Here is a 23,873-nt window from a genome sequence, read left to right as displayed (position 1 = left end):
ATACTCAGCAGCAGATTGAGTATCATTTCTTTCATCTTGGGGGGAATCATAGCCCTCATTATACCTAGGTGGAGAGGACTCATTATTTAGGGATATATCTTCAAGGGAAGGCTGATCTCTTTGGGTTGTTTCATTCTGAGTGGGTTGATCTGTTTGTTCTGTTTCAATCTGAGGAGGAAGATCATTTGGTGGTGCAGTTTGGGAAGGATCAGCAACATGAGGAGGTACAGTTTGGGAAGGTGCAGCAAATTGTTGTGCAGATTTGGATTTGTTCCTTAGCCTATTGGTCATTCTATTCAAGGCACTTGGTTTCTTGTCAAAACCTACCCAAATGTGATACATCTCACACTCACCTAGGGTATGAATCATCTTAAAAAGATCAGCATCATCTAGTAAAGGGTGAATCTTTTCATTGTAACCATAACCAAAGGTAGGGTTGATTATAGGGAACTCAGTGTCTACTGCAGCAGTGTCCTCAAAATCCATAACCAAATCCATCAAATTACATCTATCTAAGTCAACATCAAGATCAACATGTTTATCTAAGTAATGAAACCTTAACACCACATCACCCATTCTGCAAAAGAAGGTAAACAATATACACACTTACAACATGCAAATAAATTCCAAATCAGCTATACAACAATCTAAAACATGCAAATAAATCCCAATTCAGGTATCCAACAATCAATGAAATATTCAAATAAATTCCAATTCAGGTATCATACAATCAATGAAACAGGATCATGCCATTTCATCCAAATTAAATCCATAATCTACATAAATAATTGAACACACATAATCACGCACCTAATAACATGAAAGAACCCTAAAATCGCACAAATATACAACATTTAAATCATGAATTAAACCTCAAAACGCATAGAAAAACAGAACATCAAACAACTGAACCAAATCATGCATTAATGAACAGCAGTAGTGCTAAAGTACCTGAATTATGCAAGATTATCCTCTAATGGCTTTGTAGACCAACGAAATTAGCGAATTTCCCTTGCAAAACTCTAGGATTACTTGGTGAATTCACAGAGAGCAGAGGAGAGAGAGATGAAATTTGAAAGTTGAGTTTGGTTTGTGTCAAATCGACATAAATGGAAGGGGAAGGGGTTTAATTATGGGTGATGGAGGGAAGGATTAAAAGGGGGCATATTAGTCTTTTCCAACTTTAGTAACCTAATCTCAGCTTTTAACCTAGAATTACTAAGTTATTAACGATTTATTAACAGACTAATCACAGTTGTTAAGAAGTCATAAACTGGGGTGTACCACCAGGAAGTAAAAAAAAAATGTGGTACCGCTGGGAAAAGTCAAAACCTGAGTGGTACCAATGGGAATTTCCCTTTGCAAATTGCATTAATCATTTACACTGCATTCCTTCATTCTAACCCCAACTTGAAAAGATCAATAAGTAGGAGCTCGAGATCCTATCAAATTCATCATTTCGTGCACATTAACCTTAGTGCTATTGTTAAAATGCACATTCAACTAACCTCGACGATATTTATTTAAAATTTTTGTTTTTGATTTTGTCATTTTTGTGGGGATGTTTGTCAACTGATTAAAAAATGACCTATATTTACTATGGACAAAAATAAAACGTTAATAACAAGTGTAACATATACCAATTAAAATAGTCATTTAGTGCAAATTATTAATTGTCTGACGATTATTCAAAGGTCACAAGTACCCCCATAACAAAGGGCAAAAAAAGAGATATACTGTTGAGATAAGATTAGGAAATATTGTATAATATCTTTTAGGTTTCCTAATTATGTTAATATTTTATCTTATTTCTAATTATGTTAGGGTTAGGAATGTCTTGTGTAACTATATATATATTCATGAGTTGTGAATGAGAAAGTCAAGAGATTCAGTTGAATTTGTCATGGTATCAAGAGTTTAGGTTAAGGGAAAAAAAATAAATAAAAATTTGAGGAGAACACACAGAGGGCCGAGAGATGACAAGGGATGATCAAGTTCCACCACCACCACCGGTGGACCTAGAGTATTATCTGGGGTCGAGTGATCATCCGGGGGTTGTTATTACTCCGGTAAAATTGAAAGGGCCAAATTATGATGAATGGGCTAAAGCGATACGTCGTTCGATGATTGCAAAATTCAAGTTTGGTTTTGTTGATGCTTCAATCTTAGAGCCGAGTGACGAGTTAAAGAAGAAGCATTGGGTTGCGGTAAACTCTATGCTTGTGTCGTGGATTACTAATACACTTGATGATGCTTTGCGTTCTCAAATTGAGGCTTTTGACATTGCGCATGACTTGTGGATACATTGATCTCAAACAGAGATATTGTGTGGTGAGCGGTACTCGTATATGTCAGCTTAAGAAGTTGTTAGGGGAGTGCAATCAAACTTCTACTGAGTCTGTAACATATTACTTTGGTCGCTTGTCAAAAATTTGGAAGGAATTGGTGCAGTATTCTCGTGTTCCAAAGTGTTCGTGTGGTACTTGCAAGTGCAATATTGCTCGGCAAGTTACAGAAATTCGAGAAGAGGATTACCTACATAATTTTTTGATGGGTCTAGATGATTATTAGCATAATCACCTTTGCCTATGGTTGATAGTGCTTACCAAACAGTCATTAATATGGAGAGGCTTCGTGTTCGAGATAATAAACCGAAAGAGAATGTTATGGCATTCAAAGTGGATTCGCGTACAAGGAGTGATTTAAGGGATGGAGATTGTCCGTTTTGCACTCATTGTAATCGTACGGGACATGAGAAGAAGGGTTTCTATCAAATTATCGGTTTTTCGCCCGGTTGGGATGACAATCGGAAAGGAGGTAGAGGTGATGGAAGAGGAGGCTCCAACAATCGTGGGGGTGGACGAGGCAGCGTGGGGGAGCGTGGCAATGTGACATCAGGGACTACCCCGGCTGCGGCTCATGCTAATGTAGTAAAAGGTGGAGCTTCTCATTAATACATAAGGTGCTTCATCTTCCTTGTCAGATTCTATTCAAGGTCTTGCATGAGTATCGTCGGAACAAGCACAACAAATTATTGATATTTTGAGCAAACCCAATGCAAGTCACAATTGGAAGGTAATACAAGCGTAATATGGATTGTGGATCGATATAGGAGCTTCTAATCATGTTACTAATGATTTGTCAATTATGACAAATATTAAGACTATATAGGATTGTCCGGTTGGTTTGTCTGATGGTCAAAAGGTGAATGCGAATCAATTGGGTTCGGTCACTTTAAAGGGCGGTTTGGTGCTTGATAATGTTTTATTTGTTCCCCACTTAAATTGCAATTTAATTTCATTCACTCAACTTAGTGATGAACAACGATGCATAATTCAATTCACTAACAAAATTTGTGTTATTCAGGGTCAATTGACGAGGACAGTGATTGGCGTGGGTGAAAGACAAGATGGACTTTATTTTTTTCGAGGTGTGCCGCAAGTACCAGCTCCAGCTCCAGCTCCAGTCTCCTTGCGAGGCGGAAAACTCAGCTTAGGACCTGTCCACCCAAGATCAACCTAAGGCTGAGGCTGCGGAGGCTGCTGCGATGAGAGCCGACCTCGTACATCCCACCACCTCTAAGAGCCAAGGTAGCCTCTCCCTGGCCTACCGGCGCAGCATGTACACCCTCAGATGAAGAGCCCGAGCCCTCTACCGCCTCGATACGGGCAGCCTCAAAACGACCACCCTGAACGCCAGAACCAGTACGGCGACGTCTCGAGCTAGACCTCGTCGGCTCTCTCCGCACCTCTAGTCTCATCCGGGTACGAGAAATAATGGGCTGAACCTACAAAAAGAAAGTAAGTCAGAAACAATCAAAATAGAAGCAGTAATGCAAAAATAAGAAGGGAAACTACCTCCTGAACGGCGTCTTCGCGACGACACGTAGCCACATTCCTCATCCAAACGAGCTGGCTCCAGAAGGCATCTATGCACCATGTCATCGCTGTGACCACCTCGCGCGAGAACTATCAAGGAAATAAAGTCAGTAATGAAGCATAACGTATATGGACAAAAATTGCAAATAAATAAAGCTTACCCAAGTCTGCAGGTGACGAGGAATCGACTGCTCCACGAAGCGCTCACCCTCAGGAGCCGGAGGAATCATCTCCTCGATCGGCCCGTGTGTTCCCTGATAATGGATGGACATACGAGGTAGAACGAACTCAGTAGGTCCAGCCTGACAAAAGAAAATCAAAGTTAGTAAAACATTACTTGGGGGCTACTTAACGGAAGGTAAAAGCTGAAGATCTTACCGCCACTTCCTCGACCAGTACAGGGACTGGAGCTAACAATGGCAGTAGCTCCTCCTCATAGCACTGCCCAGGGATCGTATAAGATCGCCAAGGGGTACTATCTCTCTCTGACATGCTCAACAACCTCACAACATTGAACATGTGACGCGGTGGAGGAGCAGGAACGACAAAAATCACTACAAGAAAATAACATTTTCGTAGCAATTATTTTAACCTTTAGTATCGATTGTAGTTGCAACAAAAAGCTTTCCCAACGAATGGTCATTCGATACAATATCCCTCGTTGCCTTAGCCTATAGTAGTGGTTTTCAATATCGCTGGGGTTGGCCTCAATAATCGATACGAAAAACTACATCCAATCGTGGTGATTATTGTAGCGATTACAATCGCTATAAATGTTTAACTCATTTTCTTCAAAAAAAAACATGCGTATGATCTTTACAAGATTCGAACATGCAACATCAAACTCTTATATTAAATATTTCACCAATAAGCTATGACATATTTTATGTATTCTTTGTCAAAAAATATTTATATATCTAGTGTTGAAAGGCTTTTTGTATCGATTTTTAGGATTTAGTGGCGATTGTAAATGATACAATTTCTCAAAATATTATAAATGTGTAAAAATAGTGTGGATATGTATTATTATGTTTTCCGTATCGATTTTATATGGGAAAACCATGGTGATTGTAAAATGATATGACTTCCTTAATTATTTCACAAACATACTTACATATTGTAGCGAATGTACAATCGCTACGAAATAATCGCTACGAAAAGACATTTTTCTTGTAGTGAGTGTCTGAGGAATGTCCAATCGCTACGAAATTACCGATTTTATGCGGGCTGGGCTCGGGCCGGGCTCAGGCTTGGCTCGTGACTTTGCTCGGGCCATATGGCCGTGAATAAGGGGAAGCTTAGATTATGGAGTAAGTAGGGTTGCCATGTGGCACAAGGTGAGGGAGAGAGTGGGGAGCAAGTTTGGTCCCCATCTCCAAGTGGTCCTCACCTACTCTCTCATGTATGCTTGACACTTGTTGATTTATTACTAGTTTGCTTAATAATTTTATTTTAGCTTTAAAATAAAATGTGAAAATCTCATTGTCCCACATTGATGGGAGAGATTTTCATACTCCCATCATTCCCTATAAATACCCAACTTTGGGCATTGGAAATGATGCTTGAGTGGGAGTTAAAAAGAGCATTCCATAATATTGGGAAAACTCTTAAACTCATATAACACTCGGGTTTTGGTCGGACCTCGCTAACCCCCAGGTAGTAGGCCTTAAAGTTGTGTTCGCCTTTTCGTGGGTGGATACCGTCGGAGGCGCGGCGCTTGACATGCTCGTAGCTTTCAAGTAAGAGCCCCGGTTTTTGGGCGAAGCTCGCTTCGAGGGTAAGATTCGTTATCTTTTCTTTGTGATTATTTATTTATGCTTTATGATTTTAATTATTGCGAGTGGTCCCTTGGGTCGGGGTTTGTTTCCGCGGTGAGTCGGACTCACCAAACCGCAACAGCGGTATCGGAGCCCCGCTCGTTTATTTTTATAATCATGTTTTTCAAGGTTTATTTTGGCTTAATTTTCTGGTTTACGTTGCTAATTAGATTAGTAGCTTGGTTTTATTTATTTTAATCCCGTTTTTTAATGTCGATTTTGGCCCAGAACCCAGATTTTCGCCCAGGACTAGTGAATTTTGGGTGGAAAACGTGTTTTGGAAAGGTTTTTATCCCGAAAGGGGGCTGTGATTTTAGCCAAATTCTGACCAGAAATGCCTTTTTCGAGGGGTTTTTCGTTTTTGACGAAATTTTTTAAGTCTTTTCTAACCTTGATATTAATGGCATAAATAGTTGATTATATGGTTGATTATTTGCATTATTTTCTGCAATTTTATGTCCCCTTAAACCACACTTACTTGGTAGTATTTGATGCTTAAAGGTTGATTTATTTTCACATAATTGCAAAACTAATTGCTTTTTAGTGTGAAAGTTTTAATTTTGAGGCTTCCATAAGTGTTAAAGATTCAATCTTTATTTGTGATAAGTGATTGAAACTTTAAAAACCACTAAATTCCATATTATTTTGTGTTAAACTTTGATGTTTTAATCATTTTGAGTTGATTGGAAACATAAAGTTTCGATTTTTGTGATAGAAATTTGGTTATCTTCATGTTGGAAGATATAATTTTCAAGGATTCACAAAATTTAGATGTTGGAATTTTCATTTGAACATTAAAGTTCATATTTTTCCAACTTCCCTTTACTTTGTCAAATTCTCAAGTTTAATTTAAATTGATTAAATTGAAAGTGAGAAATTGCCTGAATTTTATGTTGCACCAAGCTAAACCAATTTAATTAAGAATGGTTCTTGGAATTATTTTGGTTATTTGCACTTTAAAAATTTTATTAAGTTAGATTTGTTTAAAATTTTATTTTGCTCTCTAAATTAGTTCTATAATTAATTTAGAATTAATTATTGTTGTCTCGCGAAAAGGGATCAAATCCCGAGGCCGTGGCACGCAAAACGAGGCAATGCATCTCCTTGGCGAGCCGGGCAGCCCATATGTGGCTGCCAAGGTGGCAGCGCCGCCTTGCTTGCGGCCACACGCGCGGCAGCAGCCACGCACGGCAGCTGCACACGCACGGCAGCAGCACGCGGGCTGCAGCAGCCACGCGCGGTTGTGCCGTGGCAGCAGCTCTCGGGCGTGTGTCGTGGGTCGTGTGTTCGTGTTTTTTGGCATGTGCGTATGCTTGGTGCGGTGAGGTGACTAGCCGTAATATTGCTTATTTTGCCGTTTTATTTATTTTAATTAAGTTTGTTTATTTTAATTAAATTTTTGGGAGGCTAGGCCTCGGTTTTGAGCGGCATTGGCAAAATTTCATTTTGACAAGTTTGAGTGCTACTGACTTAATTAATTAGATTAATTAAGGAAATGCGGAATTTAGTGGGAGCTTCAATTATTAATGACGTAAATTATATAATCGGTTAAACAACTTTGACTAGTTTTAATTAGGCGTGTTAATCGGATTAACCACCTAGATTAGTTACTAGTGCGCGCGTTGTTTAAATGAATTTTACTTTGTTTTAATTTGTAAATTGCATGGGCCATTCACAAATAGTGAATGGATGAATGAAATATATATATTCTCTCTCACAGGTTTTATGAAATGGCAACTAGTGGGACCCGACTAGGATAGAAAATACGGACTACGTGCCGTTATGTATTTTTGTAAATCTAAATACGGTCTACGCACCGTTAAGTATTTTTGTACTTTAATATTTAGATCATTCCTAGTTGTAGACACTAGTTTTTGCATAGTTTGGTTAAGTCTTGAAGACGGCGTATCTTGGAAGACAAAGCCTTGAATTGCAAATGAAGACCTTTTGAAGATATGAAGATCTCAAGGGGTCATGCTAGTTGCCAATATGCATCTATAATTTCGCTTTATATTTTATGCTTATATATATGTGTGAATTATTCGTTAGATGCATGTTTAGGTTTTCTTAATGTTGCGATGATTAGTTAAGTTTACTTAAATCAACCAACATAGAAATCCTAGGTCCCTAATAATATTGAGTCAACTTTTCCTTTCCAAAACAACACTTACTAACCGAACGAGAGTGATGGTAGGCTACGCCAAAGCGAGGTGCCATCACTTCTCCAAGGGGCATAAGGCACACCGGGTGTGCACGTTGGTTTTGGTTCAACTCATCGGTATGGGTGAGGAGTCCTCACATACCGTGGCAAAAGAGACACATCGTCAAAGATGCATTAGATGCGACGATTGTCTAACCAAGAGTGGCTTAGAGCCATTAGCAAGGAAATGCTTACCCTAGAAGATTGAGTGTTTAAGACAAGCCAAAGCATGCTTAACCACTCTTTGTTTCTTCGGATCTTGGAATCGCCTTATTTTCGCCAAATAGGGACAATTATTATGCGTAAATAAGACGTTTAATAAGATTGAAGTTTGCATGAATGCTATTAAATTTCAAACTTATTATGTTCTTTATAAATGGTTGTACTTAGGACTTATATTTATAGTATTCTAAATCAAATAATATTGTTTCCATGATTGGTAAAGGAAATCCTTGAGAATAGTTCTCAAAGAAAGGAAAAGCATTTCTAAAATACAATTCTCATGAATGACTTTTATAATTAAGTCCGAAAGGACGGTTGGACATCATGTATTCAAAATACTAGGTAGTTTTGATAAAACATGAGGTATTGAGTTGCAAACTCAAGATTGTCAATGTTTGACAACCAACGTATCTTTTCGCATCACAATTGAGCAGGACTCATTGATGTAGTAATTCGAGTAAGAATTAATGGAAAAGATGAAACTTTGTTTTACGGCGCACTAGGTGCTTGATCATGCCTAACAAAGTATAAGAGTCAAGGTACTTAAAGAAATGATTCTTAAAGTAAGATTATGAGATGTTGTATGATAAGAAATATAGGAAAGAAGGAACGAAGAAAAGGAATTAGATTTTATTTCAACTCATGAGTTCATGTTATTTACTTAGGAATTCGTTATCTTCACAAGTATCGGATACTGCTTGAGTGTTCCACTATGATAGTGACCTCAAACTATTGAAGTTAAGCTAAGTTATCGACTTACAAGCTTAGAATGAAGCAAGAAGAGCTACATCAGTTGTAAGGTCGTATGTTTTGGTTAAAGACCTTTTAAGCCAAAGGCTGGAACAAGTAATGGTTATTATGTTCCATAATCAGCAACTGATCCGTTTACACACGGAAAGACTCACATTCAAAGTAATGAGCAATAGTTGCGAGATTTATTTGAATGGGATGGTTATCCAAGCGTTGAGTTAAGAATGCTTGATTATAAACAAACATTTCTCTAACATGATAAACTCACTAAGTTCAAGTCATGGGCTTGATTTGCGTTCCAAACATCTTTAGCAATGTCACATCGACAAGAACGTACTCAAGGCTCTATTAAATAGGCTCTTGATAGTTGCTTGATTTGGAATCGTTCTAAGACAAGCAAGTCTTACTTGTTGAAACCGACAAAACAGAGAGCTATTGTTCTTGGTATAGACAATTGACTCTGAAGGCTAAAGAGGATTCAATTACTTCAACGTTTCACAAAGAATTTGAAAGGATATGGCTATATTCATCAAATGTGAACAAACTTGACTTGAGTAGCTCAAGAGTTCAGTGAAGTACAAAATCGACTTGGCAAGATATCAAAACGTCTAGATTAGATCGAGCGATGTTTTCTTGAGCCAAGCGTGACTATCTCAAAGTTATGAATGGAAATTTTCATAAATAACTCCACAAAGAACATAGTTTGTCTTCATGGAGACCTCGGTGTCATTTGAAAATGACTCGAACAATGATGGTTCACAACCCTTCTTATAAAGTTCTTAAAGATTTGCACAAATGACTAATGTTACACTAAACAATGTGTCGAAACTAAGAAAGGACGCCATATTCAGTTATGGATAGAAATAACTTCTAAAAGTCTTTTCAAGTATATGTCTAAGGCTCTTAGTCTCAGTGGGAGTTCACTAGCTCAGTGGGAGCTAGGTGACTCAGTGGGAGCGGAATGGCTCAACAAAGACTAAGATAGCTCAAGTAGGAGCTCATTTTTTGTTTCACAACGAACTTTTACCCAAAGACAATATACATGTCTCTTTGTAATCATTCAAGTGAGACTACGAGTAATACCTCCACATCCTAATTGAGAACAAAAATTGTTTGTTGCTCTAAGTGGTGTCTTTCTGGAAAGTAATACGTTTCCAAAATGACAAGTGGGAGGAAAATGAACTCGATGACCATCGATCTTAGCAACAAACTAGAACTGAGAATCTCGGAAGACCTTAAAGGACTTCATGAGAATGCTTGATCAAGAATACTCAAAAGGACTTTACAAGTGCCTTAAAAGAGAATTCATTACTCACAAAACATTAAAAATATTGGAGTAAGATCAACATAATAAAAGGGCTTTGAAAGCGCCTTAAAACTCAGTGTTTGATGCAATTGCCCCGTATAGGTATAGAATTCACCAAAGGCTTGGATTGAATCCTATAAATTTTCTATTAAGTTAGAAACAAACCTAAGACTTACAAGCATACTATTTACTATTAGATAGTAAAGGAATAATGTCTTGTAAGATAGCTACGACAAATCCAAATTCCGAATAATGGTTAAAAGCCATGAAAATCCGAAATAGACTCCATGTTTGAAAATCATGTTTGAAACTTGATTAATTTGCATGAAAGGTGAAAGACCCATCAATTGCAAATAAGTTTTCAAGGAGAAAACTAACAAATGTGGAAATGTATATGCATACATAGCTAGATTGGTTGTAAAGGATATAATTAATTTCAAGGAGTTGATTTTAATAAAATCCCATTCACCAATCGGAATGCTCAAGTCTTTTCGTGATTGATCTAGCAAAATTGCGCATATGAAATATGGAAAAATAGATACAAAAAACCGCCTACCCAAAATAGGATTTTAGAAGTGACTATGGAATAGTCTAAGGGTTTTGAAAATCTAAATAATGCTAGATTTGAAAGCAAGCACATGGAATCCAGCATAGGATTAAAGGAAGCATTGGATGAAGGAATTGGAACGTGTTTTCTCATAAAGTTAATAAGAGGATTGACTTATGGAGAAACATAGAAATTCTGATGAATAAGAAGTTTAGTGGGAGCAAAAGTAATGGTCCAACAAGAAGTTTACGAACTCTATTGTGAAACAACCATCAAATGCTAAATGTTTAGATTTGAAAGTATTTTCGACAATGGACCGAGCTAAAGACGATACTTAGTACATGTTGGGAATTAAGTTCTATGGTATAGACTTAAATAAATGTTTAAATGAGTAAAAGAAATTACCATGTTAAACATGAAGGACTTTGAAAGGCTTTCGACCCATATGTATGAAGCTAAGTAAATGTTTGACCTATGTATAAGCCAGGCTAAGTACTAAGTCAAACGAGAAAGACTCTAGTAGGAGACTTTCAACCACATCATATAGCGAACAATTTGGAAAGACTCAGTGTAACTGTATGAGCTAAATGTTACATGGATGGAATAAAATTGAGAATAATTCTAGAATTAAATCCATCATGTAAAGCTATGATATAGAATTGTCAGATGACTTAAATGCTTAGAGCATGTGAAGTACGTATATAATACCAATCGACATTAATCTAAGTATTAGATCATTAGATTATAGTCAAGAACATCCAAAGAACTTAGATAAGTAGTTGGATGAGTTCTTGACGCATGGAAACAAATATAATTTGAGTTTTGATGTTGCAAGCACAAACCTTAACAAGGATTAGATCCTTATCAAGGAAGTCATTGATAAGCACGGGGCAAGAAGTGCCGTGGCTTGAGAATGGTAACATGGATGTGCATCCATGTATAATGTGCGGGAATTTAAGGAAAATTTCCATGATCACAAGTGATTAGGGTATCCAAAATCGTTGTGAGTCGCTTGGAGTAAAACCCAAGCAAGGCATCATCGGGGAGTCTACTAAAATATATGTTGAGAATATTGTTGCCTTAAAGGCAATAATAAGATAGATGTTAAATGGAAAGGTTCGTTGTTGAACATTAATGATTGTAGGTTGTCAAGTAGAAGGTCTCAAATCATGAAAATGAGTGGGAGCCATTGCTTGGACAATAAATCCTGAATCACATGTAATCCATTATTAACACTCTCAAAATTTTATCATCTTATTATGGAAATGGTGGATAATGAAGATGCTAAGGTTTGCAAAGTAATTTTAACTAAACCTTTGCAATAAGTGAACGACAACATTCATAATTGCATGAAAGAAATCAAGCATATCAAATATGGGTGTGATTTCTATGAATGTTTTATGAAGAGTATTACTCTTTAAACATTTGGGAAAAACCATTTATCATAAGATGAAACATTGTGAAGTTTCATAGTGGAATAAAATATTTCTAAATATTCCACAAAACTATTTAATTGTGGTTTAGAATTAAATAATGAGTCCATTCGATTTTAATAAATATTCAAAATAGGGTATCAAGTGAATGGCTTGGATAAAGAAACACCTATTAAGTGAACATTGAATATTTTAATCGAAAATTATCCCTAATCAAGGTCATATTTTGTGGACGATTGATGACCATCAGAGATTAGTGTGTAGTATGATTTGTAGCACCGTTTCTTGTGCTGTGAGGATATAAATCATTTGCACAGGTATTGGTTTAGAACCATACTGGATCGACCTATGAGGATACTTTAAGAGATTTAAAAATCGTCATAAGTATTTTCTCATTATTACTATCGGAACTCTTTTCCTTTGACCATGAATAGTGGGAGATCTCTTGTTTGAGTACTGGTCCGCTTTGGTATCCGCCAAACGTCTGCCGTAACTGGGGATTATAAAGACAGATATTGGGCGGGTGAGTCCTCTTAGTAAGAGAAGCTACACTACAAGACTGGAAATGTCCCCCTACTAACAATAGGGAACATGTCTTGTTGTTTACAAGGCCTCTCGAAGAGCGAGACTGTGAAAAATGCATGGCCGTGCTCAGATGGATTTTAGAAATCATCTTCTTATTAACAGTCAAACTCGGATTTCGAGAAACACTTCTGGACGTAACAGAGATGACTAGTAATCTTACTCTGTAGTTCATGAAGAGACATGAAGAGACATAGGATAAGGGCTATACACTAAATGCACACTTGTCCGGAAGGACAAGTGGGAGATTAAAAGGAATAGTGTCCTTCGAACAAGTGTATTATTCTGGTAGCGGGTTCAGAATTATTAGAAAGCTAATATATTCAGTAAGGTCAAGTGATCGGAATGGCTGGGTGGAGGCCGCTTCCGATCAGTAATATTAATATAATTAATATTACAGCTTAATCTTGACTGAACCCTTCGGGTCACACCCAAGCAAATATATGCGAACCAACTCGACGAATTAATTCAGAAGAAATTAATTCATCGCCCTAGTGTTAAATAATTAGACGTCGGTAATTCGAGCTTAGAGCGTCGAAACCGATCGTCGAAAGTCGAGTCTAAATGATAAAAGACGAGACGCGCAAAATAATAATAAATCAACAATATTCCCGAACATACCCCTAGCATCGGAGTGCCCTGAGCATCCGAATGCTAGGGGCAAGACGAGCTGGCGCACCGTGCTAGCAGCCACGGCCAGCCGCGGCTAGGCACAGCAGCAGTCGCGCCGCAGCCGCACCACGCCACAGCAGCAGCCGGGCTGGGCTCGGGCCGGGCTCGGGCTTAGCTCGTGACTTGGCTCGGGCCATAGGGCCATGAATAAGGGGAAGATTAGATTATGGAGTAAGTAGGGTTGCCATGTGGCACAAGGTGAGGGAGAGAGTGGGGAGCAAGTTTGGTCCCCATCTCTTAGTGGTCCTCACCTACTCTCTCATGTATGCTTGACACTTGTTGATTTATTACTTGTTTGCTTAATAATTTTATTTTAGCTTTAAAATAAAATGTGAAAATCTCATTGTCCCACATTGATGGGAGAGATTTTCATACTCCCATCATTCCCTATAAATACCCAACTTTGGGCATTGGAAATGATGCTTGAGTGGGAGTTAAAAAGAGCATTCCATAATATTGGGAAAACTCTTAAACTCATATAACACTCGGGTTTTGGTCGGACCTCGCTCACCCCCAGGTAGTAGACCTTAAAGTTGTGTTCGCCTATTTGTGGGTGGATACCGTCGGAGGCGCGACGCTTGACGTGCTCGTAGCTTTCAAGTAAGAGCCCCGGTTTTTGGGCGAAGCTCGCTTCGAGGGTAAGATTCATTATATTTTCTTTGTGATTATTTATTTATGCTTTATGATTTTAATTATTGCGAGTGGTTCCTTGGGTCGGGGTTTGTTTCCGCGGTGAGTCGGACTCACCAAACTCCAACAAAAAGACGATGATTTCGTTGTCAAACGGCAGCGCAACAGAGCTAAACTCCAGTCTCGTAATAAGACTGAAGTCGGTCGGGGTGACCATCATCTCACCCCAAGGAAAGTGGAAGGTGTTGGTGGTGTCCCAAAAGATCTTCACCAGGGCACGAGCCACGTGCTGACCCCCGCTACAGGCAATCATGGCCTCCGAAGTCTCAAAAAGCGTAGTCAGTCCACAAGACTCCAAGAGAAGTCTCACCTCTCCGTCAATGCCGATGTACATCTTGTACAGGTCGCCCAAGGTGTCGCAGCCTGAACTGTGGCAGCGTGTCCTACCAACCGTGATCCCACGTCGCACCCTCTTAGAAATGTGGTGGACGGGAGAGAAGTACAGAGTCCGCTCATCCCACTCTAGGAGGGGACCAAGAGAAGTGGACGGGTCGGCGTCATCCTCTATGGGCTCATGCTCCCGTCGTACGTCTCGGGACCGTGAACCCGAACCTCGCTCTCTAGCCATGATACATTGTGAAAAATCATCATAAATTAAGGTTCTATAGTATCTAAGGTTCGCCTAGCCGCATGATACTATGTTCGAAAAAATAGAGTACGTAGTACTAAAACATAGCACAAATTTAAATTGAGCATATACGACATTTTTCAAGCATCCAAACAATTTCTTGCAATACTACGGTAATTATTGTGACAAATTGGACAAGAATTGCTAGCAAAAACACCAAGAACAAGCCACATTGTCTTCCCGACCTTAAGAGGTCCAACAATAGTGATTTGTTCGTTTCTTCACCAAATTGAGTCAAACATGTCTCAAATTACTCATAAGGCAATATATAAACATAATCACGCAATTCCATGGCATAAAATTTGACAACCAAAGTGAATTAAGCAATTCAAGTTTTGAATTTTCAAGAAATTTGTGAACAAACATGCGCAAAATTCATTAAAACCGGAGTGAGTTTGGAGAAAACTTACATAGATCGGGAAAAAGGATGGAATAAGCTTTGATTTGTAACAAATTTGAGCAAATTCGGTTAAGAAACGAGCAAGAACGGATGAATTGAAGTTCCGGGCGATTCTCGAGCAAAAACGAGCAGCAACAATGAAAATGAAGAAGAAAGGGGTATATATGGAAATCCCGACTTTAGTGCAAAGTGACAGGCCTTAGCACCAGACGATAAGCCTAAGCGCCTGGCACTAGTGCCAGCGTTTGGCGCTAGAGCCATATATGCGACGCCAACAATATTTCAGCGGCGATAGACTGTTCAGCCACTCAGTGCGGTTATTTCGACCTAATATAGCAATATTTTGGGTTCCTTGGTACGTCAGTTAGCCCCTCTAAGCAATTTGACATGATTTGGTAATCGGCTTGATTACAATTACATAAAGTGATCGACTTGATGAATGATAGTCTTACTTGGCTTAAAGCGCCTAAGCATTGGCTCATCGCAAGGCACTGACATACTGGTTCATTCAGCAAAGAGTACCCACATATTGGTTCATAAAATTCAGAAGGCACCGACATACAGGTTCTAAAGCAGCAAAAGCGCTGACGTACTGGCATAGCGGAAGCAAAGTTCAAGCGAGCTTTTAAAGATCGACAAGTGTGGGTCTTCAGTAATTTTCCTCGGAATATTATCGCAACAAATGATGATAGCTTCAGGCGAGGATATATTCGGAAGCGTTGCCTAGCTTGCGGAGAGTTGTCACAAACAACTGGAGGTGATTTCATGCGAAGTTGTCTTCGATCGTGTTCCTTGGCTTGCGAAAGATGGTCACAAAGTGCTAGAAGGTGGTTTCAAGAGAAGAAATCTTTGATGGGGTTCTCTAGCTTGCAGAAGTCTATCATGGAGGAATTGGAGGCAGTTACAAGCGTAGCAGTCTTCAGGCAGCATTCTCTAGCTTGTAGGAGGTTGTAAAACATACAACAATACAGCAACAAATCGGTTACCTCTAGAGACGTGTGCTCGACGGTGCAAGATACGCATTTCATAACTCTTTTATCTGTTGAACTAACGCTAGTTTGCAGGTATCGGCATTATAAGAGTGATTTAGGATCGCAGAACGTTCTGAATCATTCTCCGTCCCTATCCATACTTTGACTTTTGTTTTCGAAACTTGCGTTTCTCAAAACTCAGTCAAAGTGGGGGCTTATGTAGACACCCATTTGTGTCTCCCCAAAACCAAACCCGGTGATGAGTACCTTTCGCGTCGAATCATAATCGAATGAAGTGAAGATGTTGAAAGTCTAGCACTACAAAAAAAACAAGGCACATTGTGACACTTTATTGTACATATATTGACCTTAAAAAGCGTCATAATTTTCTATTTTGACGCTTTTAAAAGCGTCAAAATTTTTGAAGCCAAAATATTTTACGCTTTTTTGTGTCAATTTATAAGTATAATATGTCGCTTTTGTGTGTCATCGCTAAATTATTATGAAACTTTTTTGTGTCATTACTAAAAAATTATGACTCTTTTTTGAGTCATTACTATCAAATTATGACACTTTTGTGTGTCAACTTGGGGGCTGTATTTCCCACCATTACTAATGTCCAAAACCTTGTGACGCTTTTGTTAGTCATTGTTTAAAAAGTTGTGACACTTTTGTGTGTCAAAATGATGATATATTATTTCCAACAATTTAAATACCACCAATAACTTTGATTTATAAAAGCGTCACTATTTCCCCCTATTTTTTTGGACGAAAATTGATAAAATTAAATTAATGAAGTACTTATATAAAACTGTAAACAACCAAAATAATAATAATAATAATAATAATAATAATAATAATAATAATAATAATAATAATAATAATAATTAATATATATATATATAATCATAATTGATGAAAATGTATTTACAAAAAGTAACATATATATATAGAAAAAAACACACACACATATATATATAAATCCGTTTACATAATAACGTTATACATCCAATTCAACTAAACAAGTGTAGTATTTGAATACAGAGATATATAGATATTTTCCTAAAAAAGATGTCCAAACTAATTACACACAACGCTATCAAAGCTACTAAATACCCACACATATATATAATAAGAGTGCTTGAAGCCAAATCACGCTCTTAATTTACTTTTTACCATTGCTGCCTACATCATCAACAACCTGCGAAGAAAATTTGATATGTGAACAATTATTGTAGTAGTAGTATTGCAAAATTAGAGAAGTTAAACATAAAATATTTGCCATAGAGGAACGTAAACCAAGCACATAATTTTCCAGTGATACGCCTAGCTAACAAGAATTTTTGTACTAAATAGTCACTTTCTTGCACAACACAAGTAATTAACCCATTGCTATTAAAGGCGGTATGTGCTCAGCTAATAACAAATGACATTCCTATTCAAATATTAGGGATAAAGATAACAAACTGCAAAATGTCTGTTTAATATGGTCCAAATATTACATGCCCTTTTAATATGAGAAAACGACAAATCAAAAAAAGAACTAGCAAATTAGCAATGGATAAACTATCATCCAACAGCAAACTAAAGGGATCAAACCCCTGCATTTGCTGCTTGAGACGACGTACAACAAGCTGGGCATCGCTTTCAATAATCACTCTGCTGTACCCCAACCTGGACGCCTAGAGCAGCCCATACCTGCAAGCAGCAGCCTTGTAGCTTGGCCAATGTGAGCATCACAATTAATTTTAACCCAACCAACCCCTGGGCACTTCCACGAAGACACAACAGGAGTGAGCATTGCAGGGGGGCTTGAACACCCTACTAGCATACTCCCCATAATCAGTAACATACTTCATCATTCTCGCAGCAACCATAAGTAATTTTTTAATTATTAATAAATGGTGAATATTTTTTTACTTTATTCTTTATCAATCTAGCTATATAAAATGACTAACTTTCAAATATTTAACTAAAACGTACTAACTTGCCTCTAACTAACACCACTTCTCCCTAATCAAACCTAAAACCACCTAAAATAGCAATCCTGCAATGAAGTGGATGGAAAAAAAGGTGCATAAGGCATTGGTACGTCGACACCAGCAATCCTCACAATAGGTGCATCAACATATTCAAAGCTATCCTCAATAATAGATGTACTGTCAAGAACATCAGAGTATGTGAACAGGTGTAGCAAATCAAGCAACTCAAGGAGATCAAGAGAAACAGAAAACTCACATCAGCCTTAATAAATTCAGGTAAGCTGACACACTTGTTTATGTAGTTCTGCTCTTATAGTCTTATTCAGCATCATTATTATTGATTGATCTTAGAAAATTTTAAGTCGGTCAGAAAAATTTGCAATGTGGTGTTATAGTAGAGTCAAGCAGACAACAGGCGTTTTGTCTCGGCATTTGAATAAAATTTTCTCCTACTATTTCTCAAATAAATGAGCAGAAGATGCTGAGTATCCACAATTACACGACTGGAAGTGCCTAAGTCATCAGTGATATGTGCCAACAGACTTAAAAGTTCTGACTAAAACCTTGACATGCGCAATATTCCAGATAACTTTATCCACTTTCATCTTGAACATATGAATTAAACCATCATTCTTAGGATATGTGCCTCTCAAATATTAGGTTTTATTGCTCACATTATATCATTCTGACTATAAGGAATTTACGAAGGTAACTTCATAGTTCTGTAGCATATAGCTAAAATATTCTAATGTAGCTTTCTGTCTTGTCGTTTAAGACAAACCGAGTCTCTTGATTATATTGCTACAGAAAACCACATGATGCAAAGAAGGTGCACCAAGGAAGCTAAACCAATAATACAGAATTTAAAAACCGTACGATTCCACGGAATATAGATTCAGCCCTGAGAATCAAGTAGTTGTATTGCATTATCTTGAGGAAATTTTAATGAAAGGAAATTTTATATCTTGCCACAAATAATGAAAGGAAATTTAAAAAAAAAGGAAGCGGATGAAAAAAGAAATGGTTTATTCCAAACCTGAGAATCAAGTAGTTGTATTGCATTATCTATAACTTCTGATGAAACATTTCCACTACGTGTTGCCTTCAAAACCTGTGCCATCATAGAACCAACTGCATCAAATTTTGTGTTCAATATTTGATTTTGTTCAGCAAGATCCTCATTTTGCTTCTTCATATCTAACAGTGTAACCTTCAACTTCTCCACTTCCATATCACTATTGTTGACATAGTAAGACCCTTCTTTCCTTAAATGTCCTTCCACTACAAAGATGTCTCTTTGCTTCACACCAAAACCATAATTTAGAGGACGCTTAGGGATCTCGCCTTGATAAATAAGTTGATTGAAAACTTCATTTTCAATATCAACCTTGGGAATGGAAGAAGAGGAGTTATCAAGGCTTTCTTGCACCTTCTTGATTGCATCCTCCTGTTACATGATAAGAAAACTATAAGACTTGGAAAAGAGCTAATAAATTAGTGGTTAAACTAATTTTCATTGGTATATATACCACAAACTGACGAGATGTTGTGCCCTCTTTGAAACTTCCATCTCCTTCGCTGTAAACACTTTTAAAAAACTCCAATTCACTGAAATCACCTTTTTGTTTTTTCTGCAATGTGAGAAACATACAAATATATGACATTTAACTTCTGCTATTTTAAGTCTTTTAAATTGACGAAGTTACATTTTCTTCCAAATCTTGTAAGATAGTCAAACAGAAAAAAAAAACACTAAATGCAAATTTTAGGACTAAATAAAATGAAGGATAATTATACCGGAATAGCTCTGCGATTTGCAAAGCTTTTAGCACCACTCTTGCGCACGAGAACTTGCGACGCACGAGCAGCTTTTCTGAGTTCAGACATTTTCTTTTTATTTAAAATCATGGTTAGCATGAGATAGAAATAAAGTTACATCACACTAAAACCACTATAATCAGAATATAACGGATCTGCTTGTGTGATTAGGTAGTGAGTTGGTCTGATGGAAGCTAGCCTCTGTTCTCACTAACACGTGTACTGTGTAAATATAATGGATTTAAGATCTCTAAACCTTATCGTGTGACTAACTATATCTGATGGGATGCAATACTGACACAAGCAAACGACTATTGGCAATAGCAAGATAATAGGGAAGGAGAGAATATGTAACTTATTAGACAGACAACAGAGGAAAAGGGTTGTAGCATCAGCGGCGAATACAGGAGGTCCATTACTGTTGTTTCATTGTGTATACTTTACTCTTTTCTCTCTCGGATTTGTGATGTGATCTTTCAGAATTTTTCTGGTATTAAAAAATCCACATTTCCTCATCACTTATCAAACAGAATCCTACCAAGTTGTTACAGTTGCTTTTTTTTTCATGACATAGCTATAAAAAGTACTAAAACAGTAATCCGTATTTTCAATCCCTCCGCCCTAAATAATTGTTATTTTCGCCTTTGAAGATCGAATGTCCTTATAAACAGCATAAAAATATCGAGAGAATTTAATGATCAATAACTAATCTTTAAAGGCAAAAGACATTAATCGAAACAGCATAGAAATATCGACAGAAAATGTTTCCTAAAAAGAAAAATTGACAATAAAATCTACTGTATAAGAATAAATATACTTGCATTATTTGAAAACAGATTTCCAATAGCTACTCTAAATGTATTCCTAATTTCCAATGAACTGACCAATGTGTGATCAAACTTTACCAATTATAGCATCTATGTTTAATAAGGTGGTTAGAGACTTGAAAACGAATTGGGCATATTTATTTACCGACTACTGCAGATTTGATCTTACACCAATTTGTGGTACATTAGCTTTTAACATACAGTTTCTAACATTTAGACAGAGATCAAATGCTCTAAATGCTAACCAATCTTCAACTTGCCATTTATCATCAAAGAAGATTCACAAAGAAAAAAACAAGGAGAATGGCTCCCTATATTGGATATTGTAACAAACATTCATGGAAAGAATTCCAGCTTTATACATAAGTAGATTACCCCTTCTCTACTGAATGCGACCCAACTATAAAGCCTAAATGCAAACCAAGGGTTTAGTTTAGAGTAAATATGTGATTTCATCACAAAATTCAGAAGACAGAGAAATAGAATGTCTGAAAGCAATTTGATAGTACTCCAACAAGGTAACTATTATCCTTCATTCAAACGAAAGATTAATTTTAAAAATAAATGAAAAGATGCATATTTACAAATCCAAATGAGAAAATAAAAGGATAAATTAACAAAAAGTAAAGGGATAAATTCAGCAAAAGGAAATATTAATTAATGACAAATATCAACTCATAATTAAATTCAGCAATTACAAATCCAAATTAAATAATAAATAGGAAACTAATCATTCATTGTCGTTATCTACTTCGGGTAACTCATCCCCTTAATCAAACAAGTCTCTAGGCTTAGTCTTTACAACATGAAACCATCCTTTTCGTATCTCATCTTCAATGTAGAAAACCTGTTTTGCTTGAGATGAGAAAATAAAAGGGTCATCTTGCAAATTTCTTCCTGAATGCATCAACTTAGAGAAATTAACACATATAGAGCCATTTTGATTTGATTTAACACCCCTATGTATGTCTACCCAAACACAATGAAACAATATAGCTTTGTAAGTCCCATAATAGTCCAATTCATATATATCCTTCACTTTCCCATAGTATGCTTCTCCATCTGCTTCAACCATGATTCCAGAATTTTGGGTAGTCAAACGACTATCACGGTCCATGATCTGTAATTTATACCCATTGATCTTAAAGCCCTTCATTTTTTTACCATAACAATTCAATCCCCCTGCCAGAATTTTTCTAAATTTCTCATCTTCGGTGGTTTCATCTATTGAGTGTACCTATCATGGTAGAATATAAAGTCAAAAACAGTCTGCTATTTTTGTAAGAAATTTGAACACATTAGGATACATATATATCACCTGACTTCGCAACCACTCTCCAAACTCGTTGATGATCCAATCACTTTCATCACTTTCAGTGATTGGGTTATGTGTATTCATTTGTCGCTTTAGATTTAAAAATTCTCTTCAAAGAAAGGAAAATAAATTATAATTTATAATGATATATTATAATAATTGGTTATTCATAAAATAGAATAAAACCTGCTACTTAATCGAGAAGATCTTGAATTTCATCAGAATGATGCAGTAAAACATAGCGATGAGCTTGTTTTAAGCTTTTGCCATCTAGACGGAAATTGACTTCTTTCCCTATTACTCGACCGCCAGAATTACACAAGTATTTTCCAGAATTGGGACAATCATCATCAATTCGTTTAGGTTTGTTAAAGACGGTCTTAACACCTTCAAGATATCTTGAACAAAACCTAATGGTCTCCTCTAAAAGGTAGCCTTCTGCAATTGACCCTTCAGGTTGGGCTTTATTAGCTACATTTAACTTTAGATGGGCCAAGTACCTTTTCAAAAAGTCAAATTATAATTAAAATACAGTACACTTATAGATTTTCTAGATGAATTTAGATTAGACATATATGTAAATAAATCTAACCTCTCAATGGGATACATCCATCTGTACTGTACTGGCCCACCGAGTTTAACCTCCTCCACTAAGTGAATTAGCAAATGAACCATGATTGTGAAAAACGAAGGCAAAAACTCCATTTCCAACTCACAAGGGGTTAATACAATTCCTTCTAAAAGAGCATCTAGATCATCAGGATCAATAGTAGTGGAGCATAATTGCTTGAAAAAGTAAGACAATTTTGCAAGCAAATCAATTACTTTTGTTGCATTAGAAGCTCTTAATGCGGCGGGAAGGATATCTTGCATCAAAACATGGTTGTCATGGCTCTTAAGGTTTATCAACCTTCTTTGCTTCATGTTCACGCATCTAGAAAGGTTAGATCCATAGCCATCAGGGACTTTGAGTTTTCGTAAAACTTTTAAGAACCTCTCTTTCTCCTCTACAGACATAGAATAATAAGTTGAAGGCATATGATTACATAGAATAAGAAGTTGAAGGCATATGATTATCTTGAACCCAAAGATGTGGCTTTATGCCCCATCATTGAAGGGCATCTCGATCATCCTTCTTATCTCTGCTTTTATCGGTATTTAAGAGAGTATTTAAAATATTGTCACACACATTTTTTTCTATGTGCATTACATCTAGATTATGCCTCAACAAATTATGCTCCCAATACTCTAAAATATCAAATATGCTTCTCTTGGTACCAATGAAAACATCTTCTTCATTGTTACCCTCGTTACCTCTCTTTCTTTTTGATGCCTTCCCATAAACATACCCAACCTTTTCTTGTAGCCCCAATATGTCAGTCCCACTAGGCCGAGGTGGAGCTTCACCATGCTCTTCTCTTCCGTTAAAACTGTCACTCTCTAATCGATATGGATGACATGATGGAAGCCATTTTCGATACCCACAATAACAAGTCTTACTCCCAAATTTTTCAGAAGGAGTTGAATCAATGCATATAGGGCATGCCATATAGCCTTTGGTGCTCAGACCGGAGAGCATTGCATAACCAGGAAAGTCATTAATAGTCCAAAGCAAAGCGGCTCGCAATTTAAATTTCTCTCCATCATAAGCATCAAAAGCATCAACCCCACTCCATAACAATTTCAATTCATGAAGCGTTCTCCCCTGTTTATCAACTCCCTAAGCAAACGTGAGTCTAGTATCGACTCCGGTGGAGGCAAGGGCACCATAAAGCGATCATCATTGTGCTGACGAACAACACGCTCCCCAAGATACCAAACAAAGCGTCCAGTAC

The 23,873-nt window shown here is 37.2% G+C and overlaps 3 protein-coding genes across 3 annotated transcripts; all 3 read right to left on the bottom strand.

Annotated features, from left to right (window-relative positions):
• Positions 1-17,064: 17,064 nt before the first annotated feature.
• On the bottom strand, positions 17,065-19,965 carry LOC110715148. Its single transcript, XM_021893719.1, has 4 exons — positions 19,876-19,965; positions 19,608-19,709; positions 19,115-19,525; positions 17,065-17,297 (listed from the first exon to the last, which is right to left on the bottom strand). Exons 1-4 carry the CDS (start codon positions 19,963-19,965, stop codon positions 17,262-17,264), a joined length of 639 nt encoding a protein of 212 aa, XP_021749411.1. The 3' UTR covers positions 17,065-17,261.
• Positions 19,966-20,929: 964 nt separating this feature from the next.
• LOC110715098 lies at positions 20,930-22,319 on the bottom strand. Its single transcript, XM_021893679.1, has 2 exons — positions 22,042-22,319; positions 20,930-21,960 (listed from the first exon to the last, which is right to left on the bottom strand). Exons 1-2 carry the CDS (start codon positions 22,120-22,122, stop codon positions 21,493-21,495), a joined length of 549 nt encoding a protein of 182 aa, XP_021749371.1. The 5' UTR covers positions 22,123-22,319; the 3' UTR covers positions 20,930-21,492.
• Positions 22,231-23,055, bottom strand: LOC110715147. Its single transcript, XM_021893718.1, has 2 exons — positions 22,631-23,055; positions 22,231-22,538 (listed from the first exon to the last, which is right to left on the bottom strand). Exons 1-2 carry the CDS (start codon positions 23,053-23,055, stop codon positions 22,232-22,234), a joined length of 732 nt encoding a protein of 243 aa, XP_021749410.1. The 3' UTR covers position 22,231.
• Positions 23,056-23,873: the final 818 nt, after the last annotated feature.

This window comes from Chenopodium quinoa, unplaced genomic scaffold (genome assembly GCF_001683475.1).
Source record: "Chenopodium quinoa cultivar QQ74 unplaced genomic scaffold, ASM168347v1, whole genome shotgun sequence".
In the NCBI taxonomy this organism is placed as follows: Eukaryota; Viridiplantae; Streptophyta; class Magnoliopsida; order Caryophyllales; family Amaranthaceae; genus Chenopodium; species Chenopodium quinoa.
Note: the sequence above shows the minus strand (reverse complement) of the source record. Positions and strands in the feature narration are given on the sequence as shown.

Bases quoted from the DNA above. Each gene is read 5' to 3' on its own strand.
- LOC110715098 (XM_021893679.1), bottom strand. From the start codon at position 22,122: ATGAATACACATAACCCAATCACTGAAAGTGATGAAAGTGATTGGATC. The intron at 21,961-22,041 runs GTGATATATATG...CTACCATGATAG, and splicing joins GAGAGTGGTTGCGAAGTCAG to GTACACTCAATAGATGAAAC.
- LOC110715147 (XM_021893718.1), bottom strand. From the start codon at position 23,055: ATGTCTGTAGAGGAGAAAGAGAGGTTCTTAAAAGTTTTACGAAAACTC. The intron at 22,539-22,630 runs GTTAGATTTATT...CTTTTTGAAAAG, and splicing joins TGGATGTATCCCATTGAGAG to GTACTTGGCCCATCTAAAGT.
- LOC110715148 (XM_021893719.1), bottom strand. From the start codon at position 19,965: ATGTCTGAACTCAGAAAAGCTGCTCGTGCGTCGCAAGTTCTCGTGCGC. The intron at 19,710-19,875 runs GTATAATTATCC...CTCACATTGCAG, and splicing joins CAAATCGCAGAGCTATTCCG to AAAAAACAAAAAGGTGATTT. The intron at 17,298-19,114 runs GTTTGGAATAAA...TTTTCTTCGCAG, and splicing joins TACAACTACTTGATTCTCAG to GTTGTTGATGATGTAGGCAG.